Genomic DNA, 27409 nt, shown 5'->3' with positions numbered 1-27409 from the left:
CTGGCGACGAGTGCAACTGACACAACAGCAGCTGAGCCTGTTGTGGAACATTGCTCCTCCAACTCCCTATAAGCCTACCAAGTCTCATACTTCAGCTGAGCTTGTTGCTTGCGGTGCCCGGATAAGAACAGGCAAAGGGCATGCGGTAAGGAAACAAAACCTGTGCTGCAACAGCCTGTTAAATGCCCGCAATATAACCTCTTTCTCCATGTACAGGCTTGTCAGTATAAGTCGCAACTAATGTCTTGACAAAGGGGGATTTTCATTTGCAACAGATGTGTTGGATGGTAATAGGTACAGATCTCCCGTAGTCCGGTAGGCCAATGTAAGGCCCCTGGTCCATTGATCATGGCTCATGAACTTGTTAGTGGTCGTATTTTTTCTTTGCCTGTCTACTCTGTACATTCCGTTAATCCACCCGCGTGGCAGGCCGGTACGCAGGGCCTAACATGAAAAAAAAAAGGAAATTTCAGACTGAGGACTGACCCGACCCCCACTGATCTCTTGTGTGTTGCATGGCTAAAGCAATCCATTCAAATTTCAATTTTTGTTTTCTAAGTGACCGATGAAAGTGAGGCTCAGGAATACGGTGTGGTGCTTCAGCTTCACAGGACTAATTTTCTAGGTCGTTCCCTGCGAGGGAAAAGTTAATCCTCATTGGTAAAGCGGTTGTTTTCACGAATGACAGAACAACAGGTAGCTGGCAGGCGGAAGCCTAGAAAGCCACAGTGATGTCAATAGAGTGCTGCGTGTGGTTGGCTTGGTGCTTTGAACGAATAGGGGACTTGAAGAGAGTCAGTTGAATTATGACGCGTTAGAGGAGCCTATTGTGATTATCAGTCTCCGAGGCGCTAATCATTATCAGTATTCTCTGCAATTAGATGAGACCAAAATGGATAAACCAAATAACTAGATCTCGGACCGAGTCAAGTATCGCGAAAATGCTCTATTCTCGTTTTCCTGGTATTGGGAGTGAATCATCATCATCTAAACAACCCTATTTTGAGCGTTGTCTAAAGTCCTTGATTCGTAGTCGGGGTGGCTCCTGTCAAAAATGTCTAGAGAGCGAGACAGTTAATTGAGGATCGCCGATCTCGAGGGAGAACGAGAGGGTCTATGGGGAAAGGCCACCATAACCGATAATAGCTCAGGATGGTGGCTCGAGCGCGATTTTGACAATCAGACAAGGAGAAGAAAGTCTATGAAGATTGTCACTGAAAGAGAAGGCTTTCGACCATGAGTGAGTGGGGAGTTGTGAGATTGAACAAAAACATCATGATCGACCTGGCCCATGATGCCAATCGTGATAGAGAGTCGGCTCCGAATGTTTGACTTATTATGTAGTTCTGAAAGGGGTTTGATGCTCCGGGTACCGAATATTAGTGGTTTTTTTTTTCACGGAGACTTTCTCCCTAAATTCTTCTTGCAAGGGGGCAATGAGGGGACCAGAGACCCAGAAAATGGGTTGTGCCAGCCACTGTTCCCCTTCAGGCCCTCTTAATCAACACTTGTGTATCGTTTGCCCAGGAAATGTTATGTTCCCAGGTAATGCGTGCCTGGCGGCCATTGGACGCAGGCAGCTGATGTGGTGGTTGTCACTGTACCAAAAGCTCCTCCAGTGGAGTTGACTAGCCACTAAGATCTTTGCAAAGGTATGGGCTGGATAGAGTGCAGCAGTGGTCGGCTGGGGCTGAGGCTTGGCCAGATACCAGGGACAGTAGGCGATGACGATAGTGATGCACCAGCCGCCAACGCCGGGCCACATTTGCGGCCATTGGTCTCAGTGCAATCTGCGCTGAGGAGTAGGAGGAGAAGCATTGACCAGCCAATCCCCTGAATACATGGATGATATTGATTTGCTGCAGCTGATGATATATTATTAGGGCAGCGTCATCACTGCTCGAATCTGTGCATGTAATGCGAGAATAGTAGGCTGAAGAGCCAGAGGCATTGGCGTCGTATCAAGATGTCCAAGGCGTGAGTTCTTGTGTGCGAGAGCGAGAGCGTTGCACAGAGAAGTAGGTAGGTCAAGAAAAGAAGAGTTGTAGACGACAGGTAGGCTAATATCAATCTGGGCTGCAACTTTGATGGAGGTACGTACCTGCCGGATTCTGGATTTTTGCTTCCTTCCTTGAGGGTCACTTTCCCTACGTCATTATGTGCAGGGTTAGTTTTACCTACCCCCGTTCTGTGCGCGGGCATCGTGGGCTAGCCAAGTACCAGATGGGTATTGCTTGGAGCTATAGTAGGCTTTGTGACACGGCTGAAGCACACACTATACTTTGCTGTACATGTGCCATCTGCAACCCAAACACCAACTTTTGCCCACCTTCAAGTCGATTCTCAAAGAGTCTCCAGTCTCTCTCACTAGCCAGACCAAGCCAGTCCAGTTCAGTCCACCTCTCTACCGCTACCACCGCTACCATTTCACTCTCCGCACAAGGAAGACCAAGACAGACAGAAAGGTACACTACGCTGCGGTGTGGTTGAACCCCCAATTTTCACCCTCAAACCTCGTGCGTTGCGTTGCGTTGCCCGCTCGTTGCCCCGTTGCAGGAACCTCTCCCGGTCCTCATCCTCCGATCCTGGGCCCTACACTATCTTGACCTCCCTACAGGGTCGTTAACACATCTCGGTCGTTGACCAACTGGTGCCGGGATTTATACAGACCGTTGCTACTGTTATCGTACTGCCACTGTTGGTCTGGGGTTAGAGGGAACCAAGCTCTATCTCTGCCCCCCCTCCACCACCGCTGATTGATTTGACATACTCTCTAAATCGCGAACTGTACTCAACACCACGCTTCCTGCCGGCGAGAAGGGTTCGGCATCTGGTACTTCGACGACTCCTTCTCCCGTGAGGCATGCAAAGAGCCACCTCGCCGGTTGGCGACGACTTATTCTTAATACCGTCAACATCGCGTCAACACGATTTATCGACTCGCCCACCAGTCCTGTCGCCTTTTCCTCTAGATGAGAAAATACCAGCTTATGCCAATAGAAATGGACGTCTGATGCCGGAATCGATATCGAACTCGATTGTAGATGCGACTGCGACACCAATCGCGCGTACCGCAATGACGACGGATCGCCACCCGAGCCACCCTCTAAACTCGCCCCTGGAGGCTCAATCCAAACAGCCCCGCGTGCACAACAACATGATAGGAGACTCCACCGACCAGAGCACCGTTTCTGCTGTAAAGGATCCAGGTAGCGCTACCGAAACAGTCTTTGCTGGAACGAATGCATTAAGTCCTCGGCGTGCAGGCTTTGGTGCTACTGCGTCTCAGGCCCAAGTCTCGTCACAGAAGCAGCTCAACGAATACCGAGAAAAACTCGCACGCGACCTTGAACGCCGCGAAATGTCAGCTAGAGGGCTTATGGCCAGCCCAAATGAGAAGATCAGGGTTTCTCCCATCCCCGAAGAAGGTCTTGCTACTTCACCGCTCCAGACATCAGCTCTCACGACAGCTTCAACCGAGTCGAACACCACCGTTCGAGGCGCTCCTACTCCAGGGCCTATTGCCGGTACCCCATCCTATCCGTTTCCTCGCATGGCGCCTTCCGGTTTCGTACCGCCGTACTTGCATAGGCCCTTTACCACCCTCTCACCAACAGGCGCTCCTCGATCTTTCAGTTATGGCTCCTTTGAAGGCCTGGGCATGGGTGCCCAGGACAAGCTTGTCTCAAGCACTTCGACTCCAGCGTCCAACTTCACATTTAACCCGTCCGCGATGTCACCGCATCCGGAAAATCCTGACTTCCCTAACCCTAACCTTTATGATCTTTCTTTAATGCTCGCGGCTGAACCTGGCCTGGATGCCTGGTGGTCGAATGTCGTTCAAATTATGAGAGATGTGTACAAAGCCGAACGTGTAACATTAGCCATTCCAGCTGATTCAACAGACATTGAGAATGTCCCTTGGGGCCAGAAGGCCACCTTCAACCAGCACAGGGAGGATGATTTAAGCCTTGGGTACATGGCTGCCAAGCACTCTAGCAGCATCGGCCTGAGCACCAGCGATTATGATAGATCTGGACCTGGGTCAATCACCGCACAGTCGGTTGCTGATGATACTATGCATGCCAATTCTGCTACCCGTCCTGGTCTTTCCAGCCGGCATTCATTTACAGCGTACGAGGAGAAAAGGGAGGCTTCTCAGACCCAGCCCAATGCACAGGCTCGCAGACCTGCATTCTTGGCAAGGAGTCAAAGTAATTATCCTGCAGGCCGCCCCTCCAGGGAGGCCTATGCTGATTTCGCCAAACTGAATAAGACGACACTTGACGAACACGACGCCATTGAACAACAAATCCCAAGTTGGGAAGCGCCACTCATTGGTGAGAAGGATGGCCAGGGGCGCGTCTTGCCTGTGCTGCAGGCTCTTGATTATGAGGCGGATCCTCTCATCGACCACAGCGGAGTTATGCGTGTGCTGGAGCGTGGAAGAGCCATCGCACTTACTAGATCATATCCTTATCTCGCCGATGAAGCTTCCACTGAGCCTTCGAGGAAATCAAAACCCGCTGCGCAAGAAACTTCTTCGAACGCCCCCAAGAACCTTTCCAGACCTCGATCCGATTCGTTTTCGAAGCTATCATCAATATTCAACTCAGCCGGCTCCTCCCGTGTGCCATCTCGCAGCAAGACCCATTCGGCTGCCGACAGAGCAAAATCGATAGCTTCACGCCTGGAAGGTCGACTAGAAGAGGATATACCTCGGCCTCCGACTCCAAAGTACGAAGAGTTCGAACAAGCACCGCCATCGCCTTGGTCTCAATCGCCAGCTCCGTCTCCGGCAGTGCGGGCCGACCCGAAAGAGAACCCGTTTTTCACAGATGCCATGGTAGATGAAGACTCCTTCAACCCAGACACCGGCACAGATGACTACACTGGTATCCGCCCACCTGAAGCCATCGGCGTAGACAATTCATGGACGGTTCTACATATTCCGCTTTCCCATGTCCTTCTTTCGAAACCCACTCGTACTTTTAAACTCGACAGCACTTTGATGGAGCAAAAATCTCATTCTCGCACCAAGAGCGAAAACATTTCTGCCCAAAGTGAGGAAGGTGGTCGCAATACACCAGACAGCTTAAAGAGAGACAAGTCGGCACCCATTGCAATCATATCGATCCTCAGCCCCATTATACCTTACCCATCGAACTTGAAGCACTCTCTCGAACACCTCGCGCCTCATATGGCCACAACGTTCTCACTGTGCCGACACTATAGCAATCTCGAGACCGAACTAGCGGGGTTGCAACGGAAACGACCACAGACGGCCGGGTTTGGAGCTGTGGCACATGATGGACGTCCTTTGGAAAACATGGCTTATCTTACTGCCGACGAAATTGTACCCCATCAGTCGCTGGCCGGCAGTATGACAAGCCCAAGTGATTACTCAGGGGTTTCTAAGAGTGCTACGGGATCTCCTTTGGGAACACCCGGGTGGGATCAGGGGTCTGGTGGCTTTGTTTCCGAGAAGCGGCCACCGCCGACTTCGAGTCCTGCTGCTGCACCTCAAGGAGAAGGCTACTTCACTTCCAGACAGAGGCCAGTGCCTACACGACACGAGACATTTGGCGGTACTGGTACCCCCAGAATAAGAACCAGCTCGAAAGAATCCTCGCCTGCTGAGAAGCGAAGCACTCGTCTTGGCGGTCTCTCTCTTTCACAGGAGGGTTCGGACCAGAGCATCTCTGTCGACAATAAGACTGCTCGTACTTCCTCTAACGAATCGACGACCGATTCGACGAAAAGGGTTTCGCAAGGAGATTCTCTTGATGTCAGTAAAGATGCTCTGCATCCCATCGATGATGACAATTCAGCTCAGAATTTGGCTGACACTCTCAAGACTGGACGCGGTAATCGTCAAGGGCACAGTATGCTTCATTCTTATGGTGCAGATTTCGCTTCAACCTTTCAATCTCTCCCACCCAGTTCCACGCTTTCGGCTCGACCGACTCCTGTTAGCGCGCCATCTCGAAGTGGCTCATTGACTACCACAGCTGTTGATATGCCACCACCGTCTGACAGACTAAAGGGACTGATCTTAGACTCATTACCTGCTCACGTATTTGTTGCACTGCCCCAGACTGGGGAAATTGTTTGGGTCAACAGTCGCTATCTGTCTTATCGAGGCCAAACAGCAGTCGATCTCGCTGCAGACCCTTGGGGAAGTCTTCACCCCGACGACCGAGACGAATATCTGAAGGCATGGGGCCACTCTATCCGCACAGGAGAACAATTCTCGAGGACGGTCCGGATCAAGCGATTTGACGGTGCCTATAGGTGGTTTTATGCTCGGGCTGTTGCCTCAAAGGACAAGAGGGGAGTTATCATGCAGTTTCTTGGATCTTACATGGACATTCATGATCAGCATATTGCTGAGCTCAAAGCTGCCCGACAGGAAGAAATCGAAGCGTCCGAAGCCAAACATCGATTACTCGCCAACCTTATCCCACAAATCATCTTTACAGCGACCGAAGATGAAGGGATCACCTTTGCCAACGAACAATGGCTGTCATACACTGGCCAAAGTTTCTCGGACTCACTCGGCCTGGGTTTCATGGATTTTGTACACCCTGATGATCTTGCCAAATGCCGCATTCCTACAACTCAACCTCCAACACCAGGCGGACAAAGGCGCGACGGGCAGAACAGTACATACCAACAAGAATCTCAACATTCCGAAGCTACATCGACTAGCACGATACAAGCGTCTAGAACCCGCACGCCGCAAGATTCGCCTATGCGTGGCACACAGCAGGTGCTATCTCGACACAACAGCTCCAGTGGCAGCTCAGCTTATGAGTGGCCTACTGCAGACTTGACTGAACTGGCTCGAAAAGGCATCATCAAAGTGGCGACCGACAGCGCTGGCCGAGTTTCGTATACCACCGAGGTCCGCTTGTTATCCAAGACTGGAGAATACCGTTGGCACCTGATTCGCTGTGTTGAAATTGACACAATTGATTTTGGCAGTGGTGCTAGCTCATATTTCGGATCGGCAACGGACATCAACGACCACAAGCTACTCGAGACCAAGCTCAAAGAAGCAATGGAGACCAAGGGACGATTCCTCAGCAATATGTCCCATGAAATCCGCACTCCATTAATTGGAATCTCTGGCATGGTCAGCTTCTTGCAGGATACTACCTTGAACGAAGAGCAACTTGATTATACCAACACGATCCAGACGAGTGCCAATAGTTTGATCATGATCATCAACGACATTCTTGATCTATCCAAGGTTGATGCTGGCATGATGAAGTTGAAACACGAGTGGTTCCACACCCGTTCAATGATCGAGGATGTAAACGAGCTCGTTTCAACAATGGCCATCGCTAAGCGGCTGGAGCTGAACTATCTTGTGGAAGCAGATGTTCCTGCATGGGTCAAGGGCGACAAAGTTCGAATCCGCCAGGTTTTGCTTAACGTCACGGGTAATGCTATTAAGTTCACTGCCGAAGGTGAGGTCTTTAGTCGGTGCCGCGTGTACATGGCAGAGGGTTCCAATGTGGATGACAACGAAATCATGCTCGAGTTTTCTGTCACTGACACGGGACGTGGATTCTCCAAGGAGGAAGCCGACTTGATTTTCAAACCATTCAGTCAGATTGATGGAAGCAGCACCCGCCAACACGGTGGTAGTGGTCTTGGCCTCGTTATCTCACGACAACTAGCCGAGTTGCACGGCGGTAACATGACGGGCAGAGCTACACCTGGAAAAGGATCGACTTTCACCTTCACAGCACGATTCGGTCTTCCTACAGCTGAAGACCACCCCAACTTGCCTGACAGCCCTCCACCTACTGGCGCTTACACGCCAAGACCCGAGGTGGTAGATAATGTTCCCAGCAGCATCAAACCTCTGCCGCCACCGAGACATCTGCGCAATGTTGAGATCGCCAGTCCTGGAGGCACAACCTCCGAATTTACGTCGCCTGGAGGCCTTTCGGTTAGCAGCTCGAACCTATCTGTCCGTTCAACAAAATCACAAGTCACCGACCGGTCGTCTGCAACATCTGTCACCGGAGGTCTGGCTCGCTTCAGCGAAGCAGCCAAGGCCAGTGGACAAGATTTATCCCAGATGAAGCTGGAGATGCCCTCAGGACGCAGCTCTCCTGGCACTCACCTGCTACCCAGCGTTGGATCACCCGAAGACTTCCGACCTCCCATGTACTCAATCCTCATCATCTGTCCCCAGTTTCACAGCCGCGAGGCTACTACTCAGCACATCGAGATGACTCTACCAAAGGATGTCCCCCACCAGATCACAGCTTTGGCAAGCGTCAAGGAGGCACAGACACTGATCAGTGGAGAAGACCCTATAAAGTTTACACACATTGTTATCAACCTCCCCTCCCCTGAGGCTATCATTGGATTGATGGATGATATCACAAAGACGCAGAGCATCGAACAGACGACCATTCTCGTCTTGTCGGATTCTGTGCAAAGGCAAGCAGTTATCAAATTGGCGGCTGGCACCAAGTATGCACAGCTCCTTTCGGACAACCTGGTGACATTTATCTACAAGCCTGTGAAACCGTCCAGATTCGCCGTCATTTTCGACCCGAACAAGATGCGCGATCTCAGCATCGACCGCAACCGGTCTACAGCTCAGCAAATGGTCGAGAATCAGAAGGCTAGCTACCAGGAGATTGAACGGCGCATGGGCAACAAGGGCTATCAAGTGCTATTGGTTGAGGACAACCCTGTTAACCAAAAGGTTTTGATGAAATTCCTCAAGAAGATCGGCGTCGATGTCGAGATCGCCGTTGACGGCGCCGAGTGTACCACCATGGTTTTGTCAAAGCCTCACAGGCACTATTCCCTTATCCTGGTATGTGGATTCCTTTACAAGTCCATAGCTTCTCGCGATTGCTAACATGTGCTTCTCTAGTGTGATCTCCATATGCCCCGAAAGGACGGTTACCAGGCATGTCGTGAGATTCGTCAGTGGGAAGCTGCCAACCGTTATCCCCCAATGCCAATCATCGCCTTATCGGCCAACGTCATGTCAGACGTTCAGGAGAAATGCGCTGCGGCAGGATTCAGCGACTATGTCGCGAAACCTGTTGATTTTATCGATCTTAGCAGAGCCATGTCCACGTTTTTCTGATTACGACGGAACTCGGGTCATTCTTCTTCGAACGCACGCGATGAAAAGCTGTAGTATCTGCCGGCTGTTTTGCTTCTTCACAGCACTATACGACGGTTCGCGACTTCTCCACCAATTCTTGATGATATTATGGCAGCTTCTATTTCTGACAGAAACATGCAACGAGCACTTGTCTCAAGTGTCCTCGATAGAGTCCGGTTCTAACAGTAGCGTTATAGAGTCGAAAACGACTCAACGCTCTGTATATGACTTGACTGCATTAATGTTATTCGTTCTAGTTTATATGATTCTTTACATCAAAAACAAGTTTACCGCTTTGGTCGGAAAACTGTTTTCTGCATACTACGGGACATTTTTTCAAGGCGTTGGCGACTCTACATGGTTTTCTGTAGGGCACAAGGCAATTCCATTAATCGGTGTCCGTGGTCTTTTTTGAGCCTTTTTTGTTTACTCTTCACTTTTTATTTTTATTTCTTCTTCTTCTCTCATCCGAGTTGAAGGGCTTGTGGAGGTCTGAGAGGAGACTCAGAAGACTGGATACGGTGTTACGGTGTTTGTTTTAATGTGCATTATTCTGGTTGTCTTGTCACCACCTTCGTGTGTGTATTGGGTTGAGGGCAAAGGGATGAATAGGATGAGTCGCAAGGGTATAAACTTGGCTTCTTTCTGTTAATCTTGTTGACAAAGAAGAGGGGGTTCTTATAGACGCGCACGAGGATGAGCTGGATAGACCAAGATTTAAATCTATCCGACCTTGTTTGACAGTTATATCTCGGCTAGACTTTTACACTCTAGCAACTAGCTCTCCGAAAGCTAATATTTGAAATAAATAAATAGAAAAAAAAACTCAAAATTCATCATTTATCCCTTGGAGTGGGATCCTCTGGAAACGTTCAGCCGCTTGACCAAAGAGGGTCGATGGACCAATAGACACAGCCTTCGTCGAAAATTTGACCAAAATATCCCCCGTAGTTTTTATCCATGCTGAGGCATTTGAGCCTGCGAAAAGCCGTCTTGCAGTTCTCGTTCAAGTTGAGATCTGCAGTAGGTTCTACGCAACCTGCGGGCTTATAGTACGACCAGCTAGCTAGGATGAAGAGCTGCGACGTGTCTCCAAGCTTGTAATGCTTGAAGATACTGGTTGAATTTCGTTCCCCAGGCTTGATAAGCGTGCGTGACCCGTCGCAGAAATCTAGCAGGATATCCTCAAGTTGGTCTGCAGTAAATGGCACCGGCGGGCCAGCTTCCAGGGGCTCTTTTCGGCATATGCATCGGTCGTCGACCTCATCTGTGGAGTTTCTCTTGGCGTCAACGTCTATGAACGGAGAAACCGATGGGCATGTGCCGCTCCAACTCATCCCGGTCTCTGTATGAGTCTGTTGCTCGGTGGCGGTGGGCTCTTGGTTTGTTTGCGAGATGTAAGACGTTGATAGAGTAGACATGGTAGTGGATGCTGCTGAGGATATCAACGTCGAAGTAGGCAGGGCACAAGAATCTCCATCCTGTCTCTTGAGATTCGTATAACTAAAATCCCACGAGATAGAAACCTTGTACGTTGATGTCTTGAGAGGCGCGTAACGAGTGGTCCATTTTGTCAGCTGACTCTGTTCATCAGCGCTCAACGTCCTCTTACCAAGAGCGACGAGATTGGCGTCCATGTGTGCAATGAGATCGTCCGCAGCTTTTTGAACAATAGGGTTGGCGGAGAAGGAAGACGTTCCCTGGAAGAACTCGTTCATGTAGTTCTGATAAGCGGCCGAGAAACTCCAGACGTTGTTCTTGACAGCAACGTCTTGCTTGCAGTTCTTTGCGTTGTTATCAATGTTGACACTGTTGAATTAGTTAATATTGATCGTGCTTAATGTATAGTACAAGACTTACAATCGAGAATGGATACGTCGGTTCTGCCGAATAACGATGGTTTGGACATCAGGATTATTCCAGAGTTCAACACCAATGGAGAGCTTCTCAAGAGTCTGGAGAGTCTCCTCAACCCACTTGGTAACGAGGTTCCATGTAGTTGGTTTCTTGCCCCCTTTGACGAGTTTCCCACTTGTTGCAATCTTGGAGATTTCTGCTGGAAGATTTCCCGATGATACAATCGTGCCCTAGTGGACTGTTAGTATCTGCCACAGGCAAACTAAGTGAAGTGCTTCTCATACCTTGCAGATGGCGTTTGAGTATTCGTCCATGCCCATGAACTATCCAAAATTAGTATAAATATACTTGGTTGGGAAATTAGGAAGTGTAACTTACATCATCAAGGTACTTGTTAACGGAAGGGAAAGCATCAAAGACCTGCTTCAACTGGTTTGGTGAGGCTCCGTTGGGATCGTCGTCGGTATAATAGGACAAATCAGCGCAGTTGATCTTGCGTTGTGACCCCTTGGTGACTCCTTGGACAGTTGCAACATTGTCGTCTAGGATTTGCTCAAAAAAGTCCTTTAGCATGCTCTTCTCATAGACATGGCCCATGGTCTTCTTTTTAGAGACGGCAAGAGAATTGAACTGTTGCTTTGAAACCTTGTCGAGCGTACGTGCGCATGTGTTTGGATCCTGACGACCAATGTACCACTTCTTGGTGTTGAAGTAGGTGTCTGTTGGCTTCTCGTTGGGTGTCGTATCAGCCTTGAATAACTCTCCACCGCTTGGATATTCAGGGAACTCGACATCGGTCCTCTTCAGAGTACAAGCTCCAAGATCTGTGATAGTCACCGCTGGAGAGGATCTCTTGCCAAGTGCGGAGTTCTCTACATGGAGCGAGGCTCTTCTCTCGAGAACAGAACCACTTTCGATAAACTCGACTTCTTCCTTGTCGTTGACAAAGAATACGTCCTTCTGGCATGTTGTGCAAGAACCGCCTATCTCTGTAGCACTGCACTCCTCAGCAGATGTCGTGGTAGTGATACCCGAGACGCTGCATCCTGTTTGTGTCCTCGTACAAGTTGTGGTACATTCTACATCACCATTGGAGTTCTGCGTAGGACAAGACACGAGACAGTCACTGGCAGTGATGATATCAATGCAAGTTGTCTTGGAGCTCTTTTCTTCTTCTTCTTTATCATCGCCGTCATCGTCTGACTTTTTATCCTCGTGAGTCTTTGGGGGAGAACTGCAACCCTGCGAAACACCTGGAACACAAGGGAATGAGACCTCAGGAAGATCTGGAAATTTGAAAAGAGCGTTGGGAATGGGAGGCAAGCCAAAGATGACGATGCCGTGGCCGCTGCCACCGCATCCAGGGCAGCCAACGAGGACCGGAACTACAGTGGGTTCATCTGAGCTTTCTGAAGTAGTCGTGATCCAAGTGTTTGTTGTCCAGTCGTCGTTGGAAACAGTTGTAGGAGTGAACGTCTCAGGAGGGACAGTCAGAGTTGAAGTAATTCCGTCGTCTTTAGACTTGGTGGTGGAAATATGGTCTGGGACAGAAGTGATACTTGCATCTCCAGCTGTATCTGTGGCTTTAGGCGGAGAAGCATCTGTTACTGTAGGTACTGCGGCGATATCTTTTGTAGGTTTGTCGCCAGTTTGGATTGCCGAGTTTGAGTCTGACGGCTCTTGTTTAGGGGCATCAGACCCAGATGGACTAGACTCAATAGGCTGACCAGATGATGTCTTAACGGAAGGAGAAAGGCCACTTCTAGTATCTGTTGCGTTAGAAGTAGGAGCTCTTGTGTCCGAGCCTGCAGTGGTTCCCTGACCATCGGAACCACCAGTGCTGGTCCTAGAACTGTCTGGAGAGGATCCAATAGAAGTAGTCTCCCCGACAATGACAGAACCATTGGAATCAGTATCAGGTATAGTGGTCTGGTTGTCATCTTGGACAAAGGTCCTTGTGCCAGTTCTTGTCTCCTCAGAACCAGCTGTGGTGGCTTTCGCAACAGTGTTGTCTATGTCAGTAGAACCAGAGACAGACTCGGAGGCTTTGGGGACAGAAGACTCTTTCGTAGAAATTGTGTCAGTGTTGGTCAGAGTCGATACAACAAGTTCAGTGGCATCGGTAGTTTGGTCACCACTAAGATCAGTGTTGATGCGACTTGAGGCGTTTGGTTGAGTTGAGGCAGCGTCCGTTCCAGTTTTTGACGCAGGTAGTCCAGACTGAGTGACTGCAGGTTTGTTAATATCGCCAGTTGATCCACTGACAGTCTCAATGTCGCTGATGGCATCTGTGCTTTGCCCATTCGAACTAGTCTTAGTGTCAATGCCGGCCTGAGTGGTACCAGGCAAGTCACCATCAGCCGCAGTGCTTCGGTGGTCAGACCCAGACTGAGTGTTGGTAGGCATTGAGACACTGCTGGTCTCAGTATTGTCGCTATCAGCACTAGTCCTAGTACGAATGTGTTTGGTCTTGGTATTGATGCCACTTGGAGCATCACGAGTAGCAGTGCCATCTCTGATTGTCTCGGCGTCACTTGAAGTCTCAACGATAATTTCAGAATCATGAGTTCCGTCAGGCCGGCCATGAGTAACAAAACCAGATGTAAGGGGAGTTGGGGTGTTTCCAGGGAGCCAAGTAGAGTCAGAAGAACCTGTACGTAGCCAATTCGATACTGAGTTAGACCCAGAAGGCATCTCCACGGCAGAGGTGCTGCTGGTGACATAATCAGACTCATCGGACTGATTAACTCCGGGACTCTCATATCGAATCGCTGAAGTAGCGACAGAGCCTATGATAGAGGTCTCATACTCAGGAGCTGCAGAGGCATAACCGGCTTGGCCTGTGGATGAAGATGTTGATGATTTGCATGGCCCAGCTATGACTGCTGTGCCAGCACCACCAAGTAAGAAAAGAAGAGAAAGTTTCATAATCAAAGAGTAGATGTAATGTCGTCAACGAAAGACTGTGCTTATGAGGCTATGGATAGAATGACTATGTATGGGATTCTATTTCTTTATATGCTTGCCTACCTATACAACTATCATTACATATATCATCGAACTCGTTGACCATACCAATTTGGAAATAATGCTTTGCCCCCTAAACATAGAACCATAGCCATGAGATATCTTCAGCTGTACGACAAGATATTCTCATGAATAAGAAAAAGGAATGGCCAAGCGTCTTGCACGACTTACACGACCATGTTGTATCACCTGCGAACCAGTAATAATGCTGAGTTTCGGTTGAAAATATCCACATTCGGAAATACTGCATGTTTCATTTTGATGCTGACTGTGCTGCAGGATCCCTTTTTTTATTTGAGCCTCGACTTGCAAGTCCTACATATTTTTGGTGATACAACTACGCGTGGTCTGTGACGATGGGAAGGATCCTTCGACGGGGGTATTTTGTTTTCGTCCTAGCAACTAAAAACATACCTAACAGTATAGACTAAGTAATTCTAGTCACATTCGAGATATTCAGGGTCCAAAGCTAACCAAGGTCATAGCTTCACTGTGGAGGCTGTTGCTGAAGCTATCAATTGCGGCCGAGAAGAAAAGAAAAGGAGAATCAATTCTAACGCTTCTCTTTGTCTCATCAAACTGCTACTCATCATTTTCTTCGCATCAAACAAATAATCAACATGACACAAGTCGCAGAAGGCGTCTGCATGATCTGCGCCATTCAACTCTGGGAACATTCTCCTTCCTACACACCAACACATCCGGACAAAAACACACCCCCAGATTGGAACCCTTTCAAATGGAGACAAGACCACATCCTCATCTCAGGCCCTACCTGGCCAGGGGAGGGAAAGGGGACTGAATCTATCATCATCCCTGAAGAAAGCGTTGCCGTCCAAAAGGCTCGCGTATACAGCCGCCGCCAGGCCACCATCTCATCAACTGGTCTTAAAGTCAATATCCAGATTGAAAATATCCCTGAACAGCATCCAGGTTATGATCCAGATGATGGAACACGCTGGTATCTTTGCCTCCACGCTGCCTGTAAGAATATGGCGAGAAAAGTCATGAATACGCCCGTGAGCAAGATTAAAACTATGGCCGATCTCTGGATGACGCTTGATCGACGATGTGTCAAGGCTTCTGAAGATGGAACTCCTGTTCCGTTGTGTCTTCCCCATGTTCCTAACAACAAACCAGGTGAGTCTATCGACTTGGGAGTCGGAAGATATTACATCCCATGGCAAGCTATTTGTACTGAGGAGTATGTCCTTGATGACTGGTCGCAAGAATGGGTAAGTCTTGGATACAAGATGAACCAAATCAGCGCTGATAAGGAGAATAGTGGAATTATAATCCTCTCGACATACCTCATTTGACAGAAGCACTCATGTCAAATCTTGAGCGAGTAGAATCCTCTTCAACTCATGAACACTTCACTGCTAGTTTCAACAATCTACCTCCTGAGATCGAAGACATCATCACTTCTCTTCTGACAGAGGGCAGCACATCTCTAGAGTGCACCTATCTTATGCCCCAATCCCAGTGGAAAGAAATTCTGTGTCAGGTTCCCTTCCTATGGGATCTCGAAAACGATATCATCGAGGCAAAAGAACAAGAAGCTGTATCCGCTTCATTTGAGTGGAATTGGGAGAAGCTCGTCAGACAGCTCCTGTCCGAAGTCCCCACCTTTGTCTCTGATAACGACGAGGAGGAGGAGGACGAGCTCGAGAATGTTTGGAGCTACCAAACAGTTGGGTTGACTGTTCCGCTGGGGTTTACCAACAGAAGACGAATCTGGCAGGTTCTAGTTGACATGTATCCCAACGATGTGGGAATGGTTCATTTTTTGGACGAGGAAGATCAAGACGACGATGAAGATGAAGACGAAAACACCCCAAGTGAGAGCTAGCTATAGGGCTATGATCAGCTAGAGCTAATCAAGGAGCATGTACGACTATCCAAGCACTATACGAGGACAACACAAAGGCCGAGAGTAATATTTACATTTACCAAAGTGGCTCTATCCCGCGCTTTGTACAACAGTTAGGCTAAATTGACCATGTACAGAGCTACAAAGTAGCAACCGAGCACAGCATTAGTTACACATTATCTCACTAGGCTGTGTGACGCAAAACGTCTTGCGCCTCATAAAGCCATGCCAAAGCAAATTACAGTCCATTTAAAGAGGAATAAAAATGTTACTATGTGATGTGATATCATAATAGCCGCTATCAAGACCTCCAAAAACAACAAAACGTCAATTTCAAACAACCATGCCAGCATAGTCGACTAGTCATTCTATCCATTGCTTTTCCGTGATCCGTTCCAAGTAACAAAAAATAAAGTCATGCGTCATTAGAGTAAAGTAATGAATATCATCAAAACATGTCGCCCCGTGAGGCGGGCTGGTATCCGCTGTTTTTCATGAAATTCAAATCATAAAAGAGTGAGTGGCCAGAGTGAGAGTGTGGTCATCCAGGTGAGATTAACACTAGTACACACTTCCGCGAATACTGCGGTCCTCTTTTTCGGCGTGGTCCAAGTCATCAAGATGATCGGCATCGCCATCAAGGGAAGTGTCAGTTGAGGCATCGCCAAGTCGGTTAGATCGAACGTATGAATCATCCGCGCAGTCTTTGTCGCTCGTGTAGGTCAAGCGCTCGGGGCCGGCTTTGAGGAGGGGTTTCTCGTGGTTGTACATGGACTTGTCGTTTTGGTCGCTGGCATTCTTGTGTTGGTGGGCATTGATGGAGGCGATTCGATGTAAGCTGATGTTCTCATCCTCCGACGAGTCGTTGTCCGTCTCGGCAGCGGAGGTGTGGCCCGAATAGCTGCCGCCCCCATCGCGACCGATATGCAGGTAGGGAGACTGGATATATTCGCTGGAGGAAATGACTGAAGGGGTGTCGTTGATGTCAGAAACAGATTTGCCTTCATGGTTTGAGGAGATGTCGATCTCAGGACCATCATCATCATCATTATCGGGGGTCACAGGGGTGTCACTCTCACCCTTGCTTTCGACGCAGTCGCCTCGAGACTTTTGCTTCCGGCTAACGATTGTTGTGACGATATCGTCCGCATGTGCGGACTCTCCATAAGGTGCGGGGCCACCATTCTCATGGTCCTTCTTGCGCATCACCTCTAGATCCTCACGCTTAGCATAGCCACTACCATGGTCGCAGCCATTGGGACATCCACCCCAACGACGTGTCACGACAAAAGTCTTGGTACGTGGCAGCTTTGAGCAATCCTTGTCTTCGTCTTTTTCTTTCTTGTCCTTTCGTTCTCGTCGCAGATCAGACCATGTCCGTAGTTTGTTCTCGAGAAGGTACTTCTGGTTCTCCTGTTTGCGCATAATGAGGAACTCGCAGTGGTTGATGTTGCGGAGATCTTCAAAATACTCGACGGTGAAATGATACCACTTCATGAGAAAGACACGAGACATGAGACCATGAGTGACTGAATAGCCTTGTTAGCAAAATGGGAGAACCAAACAATACATGAAAACTTACCGAGAACGCAGACGCTGGGAAAATCATCTTCACCGAATTGCCGCCATAAGCTCTCGTTGAAGCCACTAACACGATCGTAAGCGTCGGCGGCACTCTCGCCATTAGGTATGCGGTAGAAGAAGTGGCCGTAATCAGCCCTCTCCTGCCACATACGCTCCATCTCAGCACTGCATGGCTGGAAGTTGCCAAAGTCCTGCTCACGTAGTCGGGGCTCCTCGTACACCTTGATGTTATTTCGGCGGAAGGGTGACGGAGAGGTTTCGTCAGAGGTCAGGGTCTCGAGAATTCCCTCTGTGGTCTCTCGAGTTCGGCGGTATGGCGAAGTGAAGAATTGAAGAGTATCATCTGGTCGAAGAAGACTTCGGAGTCGACGTCCGGCATCGTGGGCTTGGCTCCAGCCTTCTGGTGTGAGTTTGACTCGGTGATCGGGAACGGTCTGATGGATTTCTCGGTTCTCTGTGTAATTGTAAGTATATTCAATCGTGGGATAGCAGGCAAGTGCTGAAGTGCTGGAAATAACGTACTGTTGCCTTCAGACTGGCCGTGGCGAACCAAGATGATCAACCGTGGTTTGGTCATGATGTTTTAGGTATGATGTCAAAATATCTTTGTTGATATGGGTAGGCAGCTGATTATCGTGGATGTCCAATTTGGTGTCTTGAAAGGTAAAAATTGTTTGAAGGAGGTGTTGGAAGACTTGGTTGTTGAGTATGGCAAGTCTAGGTTTCAAGTTGTGCCGGTTTAACGGGTGAAGGTCCGAGATAGGACGGGATAGAATATAGCGGAGTAAGTTGGGTATCGGTAGGCAGTAGGCAGACTTGCAATTGGTAAGCCAGTTGTAGCGGTAGGTGAGAGGTACGGAGGGAGGGAGTCACTAATTATGAAAGGAAAGAAGAGGATGGAAAGTGTAGAATAATTAATTGATTGAGAAGGCGACAGTCGTCATAAAAATAAGGAAGCAGCTAACAGAGCATACGACGTCTTTTTTACTTGATAGATTTCCTTTACTAAGTGAGGCTTGCTTGCTTAAGGTCTAAGGCAAAGAAGGGTATGATAATCATTGCCCCTCGTTGGCTCACGAGACAAAGTCTAGACCGGGATTGAGGGCAAGTGCAACACAGCGCAACCATCAGCCATGTTTCCGACCAAGGGTGCTAAGCTAAGAATATACAGTGCCGGGATGTCCCCACCACCACCTCAGCCCAGCCCAGAAGATGCAACATGTATCTTTTGCCCTGAGCACACGATGAAAGATACTTGGCTCTCGCAGGGTATTCTACATCTGAAGCAGGTACCCCTCCTTCTTGGGGGGCCGGAGCCGCCCCGCCATCTGTCGAGACAGGCACAGAAACAGCTTCTCAGTCGTCAATAGTGAACCCTCCCAGCACACGCTGATTGTCCAATAGCAGCTCGTCTATCAATGAAACTGATTATCACACAGAATAACCAAAGATCAATCTATAAAAAACAACAGCCCATGACGGTTCCTTGGAAGATGAGCTAGGCTCAAACAAATCGTTCTAAATCCCTGCTACCATCAAGGCTTTCAAGATTTCCAAGGGTGAAGCTCCTCCCATGACACGATCTAGTCCCGCAAACGGTTTTGCTAATCATGATTAATGCACCTTATAAGGTTAAAAGCGATCTTAGTTGAGTTGGCTCAGAAGATCGTATGGCGGTCCAAGTCCGAAGACTGATACGATTCAGTGGTGCTTGCAGGCGGCAGAGAATATCCGTTGGTTCGTTCCCTCCCTGCCTTGTCTTGAAATCATATGATGTCTACATCGCTGTCCCCGTTCCCGTCCCCTTGTCAAGATGTCAAGCAAGAATCTGGCAATCTGGGAGGGGTTTGGCTGTTGGTTCGACCAATCCTGGAGATCTGCAGAGCCATATGCAGTAATTCTGTCCGTTTTGAGCAGACAATGTCAGCACATTTCAGTTCAAATCGTCCTTGTTCTCATGCACCCATTTTAACCTGTTCTTGTTTCCCGACTTGTTTATTGTCGGGTCTCCCGTCTCGCTGGTCACGATTACATCTCGTGGTGTTTTTATTTATAATCCCACGGTTAATTACCCTTGCCTACTTTACCATGACTGTTGGATCTACAAATTCTTCCTTCACCTTGTCAAATATGCATGCATGCATCTGATCACTTGACAATGGCACCAACAGTCCGTATATGCCAACGGCAAGGTGATGTGATCTGCAACGGGAAGAGCAATCACCAACGGATTGCGACTCACACACACTCTCTCTCTCTTTGGCTAAATCCGTAAACGACTGAGACCCTTTTGAGCTTCGTCTTGCATTTTCCTATTATCACTCTACTTGCAGCGATGATCTTTGTTTCTCAACAGCACAACAGACGATTCAATTGCCTGTTTGATTCTGAATTCAATCACATGTTCATCAGCAGGTTTCCCAATTGTGTCTAGCTGATGCGGCGTAGACTAACTATCTGCAGTTGAGCCAAAAGTCCTTTGATGCGCCTGACTGAAAGTAAAAGTAAAAGTAAAAGCTTGATGGAATTTGACTGCCGCGCGCTTATCCAATGACACATCACAGCGGGTAGTGCGGATGAAGAGATGCATCTACTACTGCCTTAGTAGTCTAGCACTCTTTCAACATTTCCATGTAAATTGTCTACTTTGATCTCTAATTCAAAGAAAATAATCAATTGATTGGAGCGGTCTACATGGTGGTTTCAGTACAATGGCATCACATAGTTTCCCGTTCCATAAGTCGTGATAAAGAAACTTGACTTTGTTTCTTAGGTCTTAGAGTGTCTTCAGGCTAATTCTTGGCAGCCCTGCATTCTGCACGCCACCTTCGTCTCGTACCTGGAACAGACCATCCACCATCTTTTTATCCTTACAAAACTGCCGGATATCAAGTTCCCTCTGTATCTTTTTCACGTGTCAGGCCAGTCAACCAACACGCATCCATCTGACCGCCCCCAGCATTCTCAACAAATCTCAACGCATTTTCCTACCCTCATCCGACGATCCTTGGTCCACTGCGCGCAGCGCCCGTCAGCATCGTCTTCTCGCGCGTCCCATCAGCCCATTTCCCCCACGAGCCAACAACCTCATCCCTACCTTCTGCACCTTGGAAGAAAAGGCGACGCAAAAATGTCTGCTCCCGGCCCCGAATCTGTGCCAACTTCGGCCGATCCCCGCTCCCACCGTCCAACAAAGAAGCGTGCTCTCACGCCCGTCTCAGCGCAAGCCGCCTCCGTAGAAGCCCTGTTCTTGAAGCCCGACCAGAACATCCGCATACCCGACCCCTCCGCCCCTGGTGGCAGTTCCGCCCTCATGCGCTCCGCTCCCCCGGAAATCGTTACTAACGTCCAGGGCTCCAGCGCTGGTGCCGGCTCGGGCGAGTTCCACGTCTACAAGGCTAGTCGCCGGCGCGAGTACGAGCGTCTGCGCAGCATGGACGAGGATCTCCGTCGCGAGAAGGACATTGAGGAGTTTGGCAAGGACAAGAGTGAGCGCGATCGCAAGGACGAGGAACGCACGCGTAAGAACCGCGAGAAGAGGGAGAAGATGAAGGCTCGCAAGGCCAAAAAGGGCAAGGGCCCCGCTGGTGCGACTGACAAGAAACCCAACACTGCACTGTCAAGAGGCGACTCCCCATCCGCGGACAATGATGCTAAGACAAACACTGCTGATGTTGCTTCTAAGACCCAGGCTGGCAAGGATACTTCGGAATCAGCACCATCTGCACAGCCCGCAGGCCTGGTCATTCACGACGACGACGATTAATCGATTAGACTGAAAAAAAACAGTACTGTACCAACAAAACAAGTAAAAGGAGGATATACACAAATCGGTAAACACGGTCGTGGTAGAGGAGGATAATGCTATAAACAGAGTTCGAGGTCTGTGTCACTGGAGGAGAAACGCTGTGTAAGCTCGCAAGTAGAAACGGCAACTTTGTATGCCAGGTAATTCATATGATACCCTTTTCTTTCATATCAGAGTCTCCCAGGCTCCATCATGCTCAGCCCTGGCGCTCCTCGTTGTCTTATCTTTGTTGTTTGTCTATTTTGCTCTTTCGGCTAGTACAGAAGGGGGGTATGGCCAGTCTATTCAGACATTCATATAAAACAGCCCGAATTGCACACCTGCCTCCGGACTTTGTTCCCACTATCACTCCCCCGTTATATCACATCGTTAATATCTTCTTCCATGTACATCATCTCTTTCTTTACTCTTCGCCGCCGCCGCCGCCACCAATCTGCGCTGCCTTCTTGGCACTGCAGATATCGTCGACTCGGAGCAGCAGGCAAGCAGCCTAGTGAATTTGTTAGTACGTGGTTCGATGGACAAGCAATGACATGTAACACTTACCTCAATGGCGGTCTTGATGCTCTGGAGCTTGATAGCCTGAGGCTCCCAAACTCCGTAGTCCTTCATATCGGCGACGGCACCTGTGTCACCGTTGACACCATAAGTGGTCTTACCCTCAGCCTGCTTGGCGCGGAGATCCGTCAACACACGAACGGGGCTCTTGCCGGCGTTTTGGACCAGGGTTCGGGGAATAACTTCAAGAGCATCGGCCACGGCCTTGTAAGGCCACTGCTGAACACCCTCAATGCTCTTGGCGAGCTGACCCAACCTCACAGAAACGGCCATCTCTGTAGCACCACCACCTGGAGATAGCTTGGGGGAGAACATGACGTTTCGTGCGACACCCATGGCATCCTGGAGGTTGCGCTCGATCTCGTTGAGCACATCCTTGGAGGGACCACGGAGGAGGACAGTGCAGGCCTTGGGGTCCTGGCACTTGGTAAGGAATGTGAAGTACTCGTCGCCAATCTTCTCGATCTCGAAGAGACCGCATCGGGTGCCGACATCGGAGTCCTGGAGGTCCTCTACTCGGTTGACAATAGTGGCACCGGTGGCGCGGGCTATTCTGTTGTTGTCGGTCTTTCGGACTCGGCGGAGAGCTGTGATGTTGGCCTTCATGAAGTAGTGCTGGGCAAGATCTGTGTTCGAATTAGTAAGCCATCGTGAAGATATCGTGAAACATCAAAAGAAACGTACCAGACACTCCCTTCTCAGTAATGACAAGGTCGGGCTTGACAGCGACAATAGCCTCGCACAGAGCCTTGACCTGCTCCTCCTCGATCTGCAGAATTCGGTTCCAGTCATCCTCCTTGGTAATCTCGATGTTGGTTTGGGACTCGCCCTTCTTGTACTCCAGGGGGCAGTCGAGGAGGACAATTCGGGGGTTCTCGATGCGCCGGCGCATCTTGGGATGTGTGATATCCTTGTTGAGCATAAGACCGTCGAGAACCTTGCTGTCCTCGATCTCGCCGCCGGGAACCTTCTCCACACGGGCATATCGCTTGATGTCGACCTCGGTCTTGCCATTGCCGGCCTCCCATGTCACAGTGCGGACAGCCTTGAGGGCAAGGTCACACATCTGGTCCATCCATCGCGAAACAAACTTGGTGCCGATTGAAGAAGAGATGAGCTGGTACATGGCCTTGTCGTCGTTAACGTCGATCGGCAGAGAGATTTCCTCAATGATCTCGAGGGCGTCCTTGAGGGCTCGCTTAAAGGCGGAAATGATGACGACAGGGTGGATGTTGCGGTCGAGCTGGGGAAGAGCTTGGGCGAGGATCTCACCAGCTGGTGAATGTCAGTTAGGTGTCCGGTTAGACGTTATAGTACAGCTGTGTCATCTTACCTAGAATAATGACAGTTGTGGTTCCATCGCCAACTTCCTCGTCTTGCGTCCGGCTGAGCTCAATCATGCTCTTCGCGGCAGGGTGGGAGACCTCGATTTCTCGGAGGATGGCGTGGCCATCGTTTGTGAGGACGATACCGCCCATAGGGTCGAGCAGCATCTTGAGCATGGCCTTGGGACCGAGGCATGATCGAATAATATCGGCAACACTGGCATCGGTGGTTAGGGTCGGGCACGCGACTCGAGGAGGAAAGGGACAATGGCATACGTTTTGGCAGCGGCAATGTTGGAGAGCTGAGCCTTGCGGCCAGTTTGCCTCTCACCGCTGTTGGTGTCTGCAACGCAACATCTCGGTCAGCTTCGAGGAACGTTTTGGTTTTTGAAGCTCCCCTCTTCCGTGTCCGTCTCTTTTTAGGCAGAGGACCCAGGGGTTCGGTGTTGAGGAAGTGGGGGTTTTATATTTCAGGATTACTTACTCATAACCACCACCGGAGCCTGCATGATGGGCGAGATTTGTTCTTTTGGATTCCTTTAACAGCGTAACGTCTGGTCAACTCTGAAGCGGAGAAAAATCGTAGGGAGCCGGAATTTTGGAGGTGAGAAGATGCCAGGGATTGGATGTCGGTGTCGGAGGGGCAAGGCAAAAGGCTAAGGTGAAAGAACAGTTGTTGAGGGGCGCACACACAGACACTGGACCAGAAAAGTTCAGTAGTGGATGTGGATACCTACCTAGGTATCCAGAGGTCCTGAGGTCTTGATGGAGGATTTTTGGCGGGGGGTGAGGCCAGGAACGAGGCTCCAATCTCCAATCGCTCTTCTCGGCCTTGACATTAACCCGCCCCGCCTTGCCTGCACTCTTCTGAGCAGGCGGGTTGCTAAAGAAAATAGGGACTTGAAGCAGTATCGACGAAATAATTAGTCCACTCTTAGGCTATGCATACACTAAGAGTGATCTAATATTTATATCAACTACCAAGCCAGTACCGGTTTTTATGCAACCCACCTGGCAGATACCCTTCCATTAGCTCTGAGCAGCTTATGACTTAAAGAATCCTCCAGAGATTTGAAAGTGGCCAATCACAAGAGTCAGGAACGTATGGGCTGCTTGGAGCTCCCCTCTATCACCAATTGATTTCTGATACTGTACTCGATTCGCCCATTATAATTGTGGCTGTCTTGGAGTAACTTGGTACATACGACAAGACAAGACAAGACAAGACATCGAGTAAAGATATTGAAACATTACTCAGTGTTGTTGTCTTTGCCAAACATCTCTGTCTCGGTTAAACACACTATAAATCCAATATGGCAGCAAAAAGAGCAGCACAATCTATTCTGCCTAAATCACAGCCCCCTTCCTGGACGCCCTCAAAGCGCATCTCGGAATTCATAGCACACGTTTCCCCCATAACATGTCCCTCGCAGGCCTCATCGTACGTCGATTCTCTGCTCGAATCAGATAAACGCATACGCAATGCAACACACAACATCACAGCGTGGCGTATCAGAGGTGGCGGTCCCGGCCATCAGCAGTTTAATGACGATGGTGAGACGGGAGCCGGGTCCCGTCTTCTGCAGCTTATGCAGTCGATGGATCTCTGGGATTACATGGTGGTTGTTACACGATGGTACGGCGGTGCCCATCTGGGGTCCAAAAGATTCAGGTTTATCACTGCTGCGGCGAGCGATGCTTTTGCCAGGGCTGGTATGGACGGGGACAAGAAGGAGGAAAAGTCCAAAGGAAAGAAAAGAAAGTAATTTAAAGCAGCATGTTTTAGATTGGCTTAATCATCAAACGTACGTACAGCTACTGATCCTAGTGATTGCGCGTGACTACGACGTGCTGGATCAGCTACGAACTATCTGAATCTGATCTCACTGCTGATGATGAGGCCCCCTAGTGGGTGGCAGAAATGTTGGCATCCTGAGTCTTGGGATATAGAAATAAATAGTCTAAGAAGTATAATCTAAGTGGCATAAGCTGCCCTAATAATTTTGTCTCTTATGTTCTCAGCAGTCGGGTTTTCTAATACTCTAAGGCTAAATAACTAGTAAGAAGAAATACGTGAGAGCCTGGAGGATCTGCGTCTGGATACTGAACATTTTGCTTATCTTATAGCTAATACTCCAGCTATTATTAACTAGGGTATAAATATTAACGGTAATGATATTGAGTTTATATTTATGACTCCTGATGCAGGGAAACGAAAGGCAATATTGTCGTTAAAGCTGTAACAACCATCAAATACCTAGGTAGGTAGGTAGTAAGAAGAAATACACAGGGGATAGGTACTACTTATAACGAATAACTCCTTTTGCACCAATATAACTGGCCATTATTCACTGGACTGCAAGGATTGACGGCAATGATATAGAGTTTGTGCTTGGCAGCTCTCTAGCCTAGACTATGTAGAATGCTGTCGTCTAAGGAACTCGAGAAGCTTTCATTACGAGAGATTGCTGAAGCTTGTGAACTTAACTTTGCTTAAAGAACGATAGAGATGTGGGTTATCAACTTTAACCAGTAAGTATCTCCCTTCTGTATCACTACTCTTTAACTGACGTTTTAGGTGTTCCCTAGTTGAAGATGATGAAGATTGCATAGACAGAATGGTCAGGGCTTTCATTTATAACGATCCCTACTACCCTCGGCCTGACCTGGCCGCGAGCGCCAAATTGACCGACAGCATAAGCCCAGCCAAGTTCATCACAACTGTTTAGACGAGCAGGAAGAGCATCGACAGCCTTTTCTAAATGCTTCGTGAAGCATATTGTACTGTACCTTACCTCAGCTAAGGCAAGGTATGACAGTATAAAGCCCAGCTCGTGGCGGTTTTCCCCTGATGTTTTCTCAGTCTCACTTAACAGACCAGCGGTTGATTGTTGAGCATGACAGCGATTTGTGAAATCAGGGGGCCCTTATGGTATCAGAAAAATTGACCTCTATAAGCATAAGAGACAAAATTATTAGGGTAGCTTATGCTAGTTAGACTAGGCTACAGACTACTTAATTCTATACCCTAAGACTTGAGAGGCCAACCTTTCTACTACCCAGATAGGTACTATATAAATCATGGCAAAAAGTCCCCACAGCATGATGGGTTCATATCTTGGCATCAAATCTCCGTCATCGGAGAAAATATCTTCTTTCTCTGTTGCAGCAAGTTTATAGACTATCAGGATTATTGCCAATGTTCTTCAAAACTGGCAATGAACGATTGATATAAATTTACCATAAGAGAGCTGCTGCCTATTTACCTGGTGCATGCTGCACAAGATACTGTACCGGTAGAATGTCTATCAGGGCCAGGATCTTATCTGATGGAACTAGTATGAAGCATCGCAGGGTCAAGGTCTTTAGGTCAATGGAAGAGAAAACACTGCCTCTGCAAGGGCCAACATGACGTATATTCCTAGTTAATTCCACCTGTCATGCCATTCTACGTAATACTAAAAGATTATGGCCAGAGAAGAATGTATGGCAAAAGGAGTCATTAGTTAAAACAACCACCAGTATAGTTGGACTTCTCCACCCGTGGTTTCCAACACTTCATCCCATTCTAGTCACATAGATATAAACAAACAGAACAACTATCCTTCAGCATCATCATGAGGCATTTATGAATTAAATTTTCTTCATGCTCTTGGACCTCCGGTCTTAATGCTTGTCGATCAACATCTTTTGACGTCCAGAACAAACTTAATGCTACCTTTATCCACAGCTTACTTAGTGAAAGGAAGAAGCTTGATTCAACTAAGCTAACTACAGAAGAAGGAGGACTATTTATAATAGTCTCTAGAGGGTTATAACTCTATTAGTTATACCCAGGTTACCTCTGCTGCCTATAGGTATCTAATAGTATATAGGCAGTTAGGTAAATAATAAATACATATAAATAGGGGCATTAGGCATTTAATACCCCCCCTGACTTAATGCCCTATAAGTTATTTTTAGGTACTTTTTTATTTTTAGATTTCTTCTAGTTTAGCGATCTAGACCCCCCCTACTTTATATTTTTATCTAAATAAACTATTCCTATTATCTTTAATAGTCCCTAAAGGTAAACCTTATTAAGTAGTTTTATTAATAGATCGGCAATATTATAAGATATATCGATATATTAGGTATCTAGTTCTCCTAATTTAATCTATTCTTATATAAAATAATAATAAATATTAATATATTTTATCTAATTATAAAATTCTAAGTTCTTAGAAAGT

At 48.4% G+C, this 27409-nt stretch overlaps 9 protein-coding genes across 9 annotated transcripts, besides 2 other annotated features; 5 read left to right on the top strand and 4 right to left on the bottom strand.

Annotated features, from left to right (window-relative positions):
* Positions 1–1879: 1879 nt before the first annotated feature.
* Positions 1880–2202, bottom strand: FPSE_02986 (uncharacterized protein; the record flags this gene model as incomplete). Its single annotated transcript, XM_009256105.1, has 3 exons — positions 1880–2060; positions 2102–2147; positions 2178–2202. 3 exons carry the CDS (start codon positions 2200–2202, stop codon positions 1880–1882), a joined length of 252 nt encoding a protein of 83 aa, XP_009254380.1.
* Positions 2203–3076: 874 nt separating this feature from the next.
* On the top strand, positions 3077–9127 carry FPSE_02987 (uncharacterized protein; the record flags this gene model as incomplete). The annotated part of the gene is made up of 2 exons (XM_009256106.1): positions 3077–8848; positions 8909–9127. The coding sequence occupies 2 exons, from the start codon at positions 3077–3079 to the stop codon at positions 9125–9127; spliced, it is 5991 nt and encodes a 1996-aa protein (XP_009254381.1).
* Positions 9128–10020: 893 nt separating this feature from the next.
* FPSE_02988 (uncharacterized protein) lies at positions 10021–13933 on the bottom strand (the record flags this gene model as incomplete). Its single annotated transcript, XM_009256107.1, has 4 exons — positions 10021–10957; positions 11009–11235; positions 11290–11328; positions 11384–13933. 4 exons carry the CDS (start codon positions 13931–13933, stop codon positions 10021–10023), a joined length of 3753 nt encoding a protein of 1250 aa, XP_009254382.1.
* A 719-nt stretch (positions 13934–14652) lies between these two features.
* FPSE_02989 (uncharacterized protein) lies at positions 14653–15884 on the top strand (the record flags this gene model as incomplete). Its single annotated transcript, XM_009256108.1, has 2 exons — positions 14653–15267; positions 15318–15884. The coding sequence occupies 2 exons, from the start codon at positions 14653–14655 to the stop codon at positions 15882–15884; spliced, it is 1182 nt and encodes a 393-aa protein (XP_009254383.1).
* Positions 15885–16466: 582 nt separating this feature from the next.
* FPSE_02990 (uncharacterized protein) lies at positions 16467–18066 on the bottom strand (the record flags this gene model as incomplete). The annotated part of the gene is made up of 3 exons (XM_009256109.1): positions 16467–17434; positions 17488–17943; positions 18012–18066. 3 exons carry the CDS (start codon positions 18064–18066, stop codon positions 16467–16469), a joined length of 1479 nt encoding a protein of 492 aa, XP_009254384.1.
* Positions 18067–20619: 2553 nt separating this feature from the next.
* On the top strand, positions 20620–21255 carry FPSE_02991 (uncharacterized protein; the record flags this gene model as incomplete). The annotated part of the gene is made up of 1 exon (XM_009256110.1): positions 20620–21255. The coding sequence occupies one exon, from the start codon at positions 20620–20622 to the stop codon at positions 21253–21255; it is 636 nt and encodes a 211-aa protein (XP_009254385.1).
* A 445-nt stretch (positions 21256–21700) lies between these two features.
* FPSE_02992 (uncharacterized protein) lies at positions 21701–23689 on the bottom strand (the record flags this gene model as incomplete). The annotated part of the gene is made up of 6 exons (XM_009256111.1): positions 21701–21787; positions 21844–22481; positions 22540–23130; positions 23189–23397; positions 23457–23523; positions 23665–23689. The coding sequence occupies 6 exons, from the start codon at positions 23687–23689 to the stop codon at positions 21701–21703; spliced, it is 1617 nt and encodes a 538-aa protein (XP_009254386.1).
* A 696-nt stretch (positions 23690–24385) lies between these two features.
* Positions 24386–24409: a microsatellite.
* An 84-nt stretch (positions 24410–24493) lies between these two features.
* FPSE_02993 (uncharacterized protein) lies at positions 24494–24946 on the top strand (the record flags this gene model as incomplete). The annotated part of the gene is made up of 1 exon (XM_009256112.1): positions 24494–24946. The coding sequence occupies one exon, from the start codon at positions 24494–24496 to the stop codon at positions 24944–24946; it is 453 nt and encodes a 150-aa protein (XP_009254387.1).
* A 743-nt stretch (positions 24947–25689) lies between these two features.
* On the top strand, positions 25690–25909 carry FPSE_02994 (uncharacterized protein; the record flags this gene model as incomplete). Its single annotated transcript, XM_009256113.1, has 2 exons — positions 25690–25712; positions 25759–25909. The coding sequence occupies 2 exons, from the start codon at positions 25690–25692 to the stop codon at positions 25907–25909; spliced, it is 174 nt and encodes a 57-aa protein (XP_009254388.1).
* A 1418-nt stretch (positions 25910–27327) lies between these two features.
* Positions 27328–27392: a repeat region.
* The last annotated feature ends 17 nt before the right edge of the window (positions 27393–27409 follow it).

Source organism: Fusarium pseudograminearum, chromosome 3 (assembly GCF_000303195.2).
Source record: "Fusarium pseudograminearum CS3096 chromosome 3, whole genome shotgun sequence".
Classification (NCBI taxonomy): domain Eukaryota; kingdom Fungi; phylum Ascomycota; class Sordariomycetes; order Hypocreales; family Nectriaceae; genus Fusarium; species Fusarium pseudograminearum.
The sequence above is the reverse complement of the archived record's forward strand: the minus strand, read 5'-3'. Positions and strand labels throughout refer to the sequence as shown.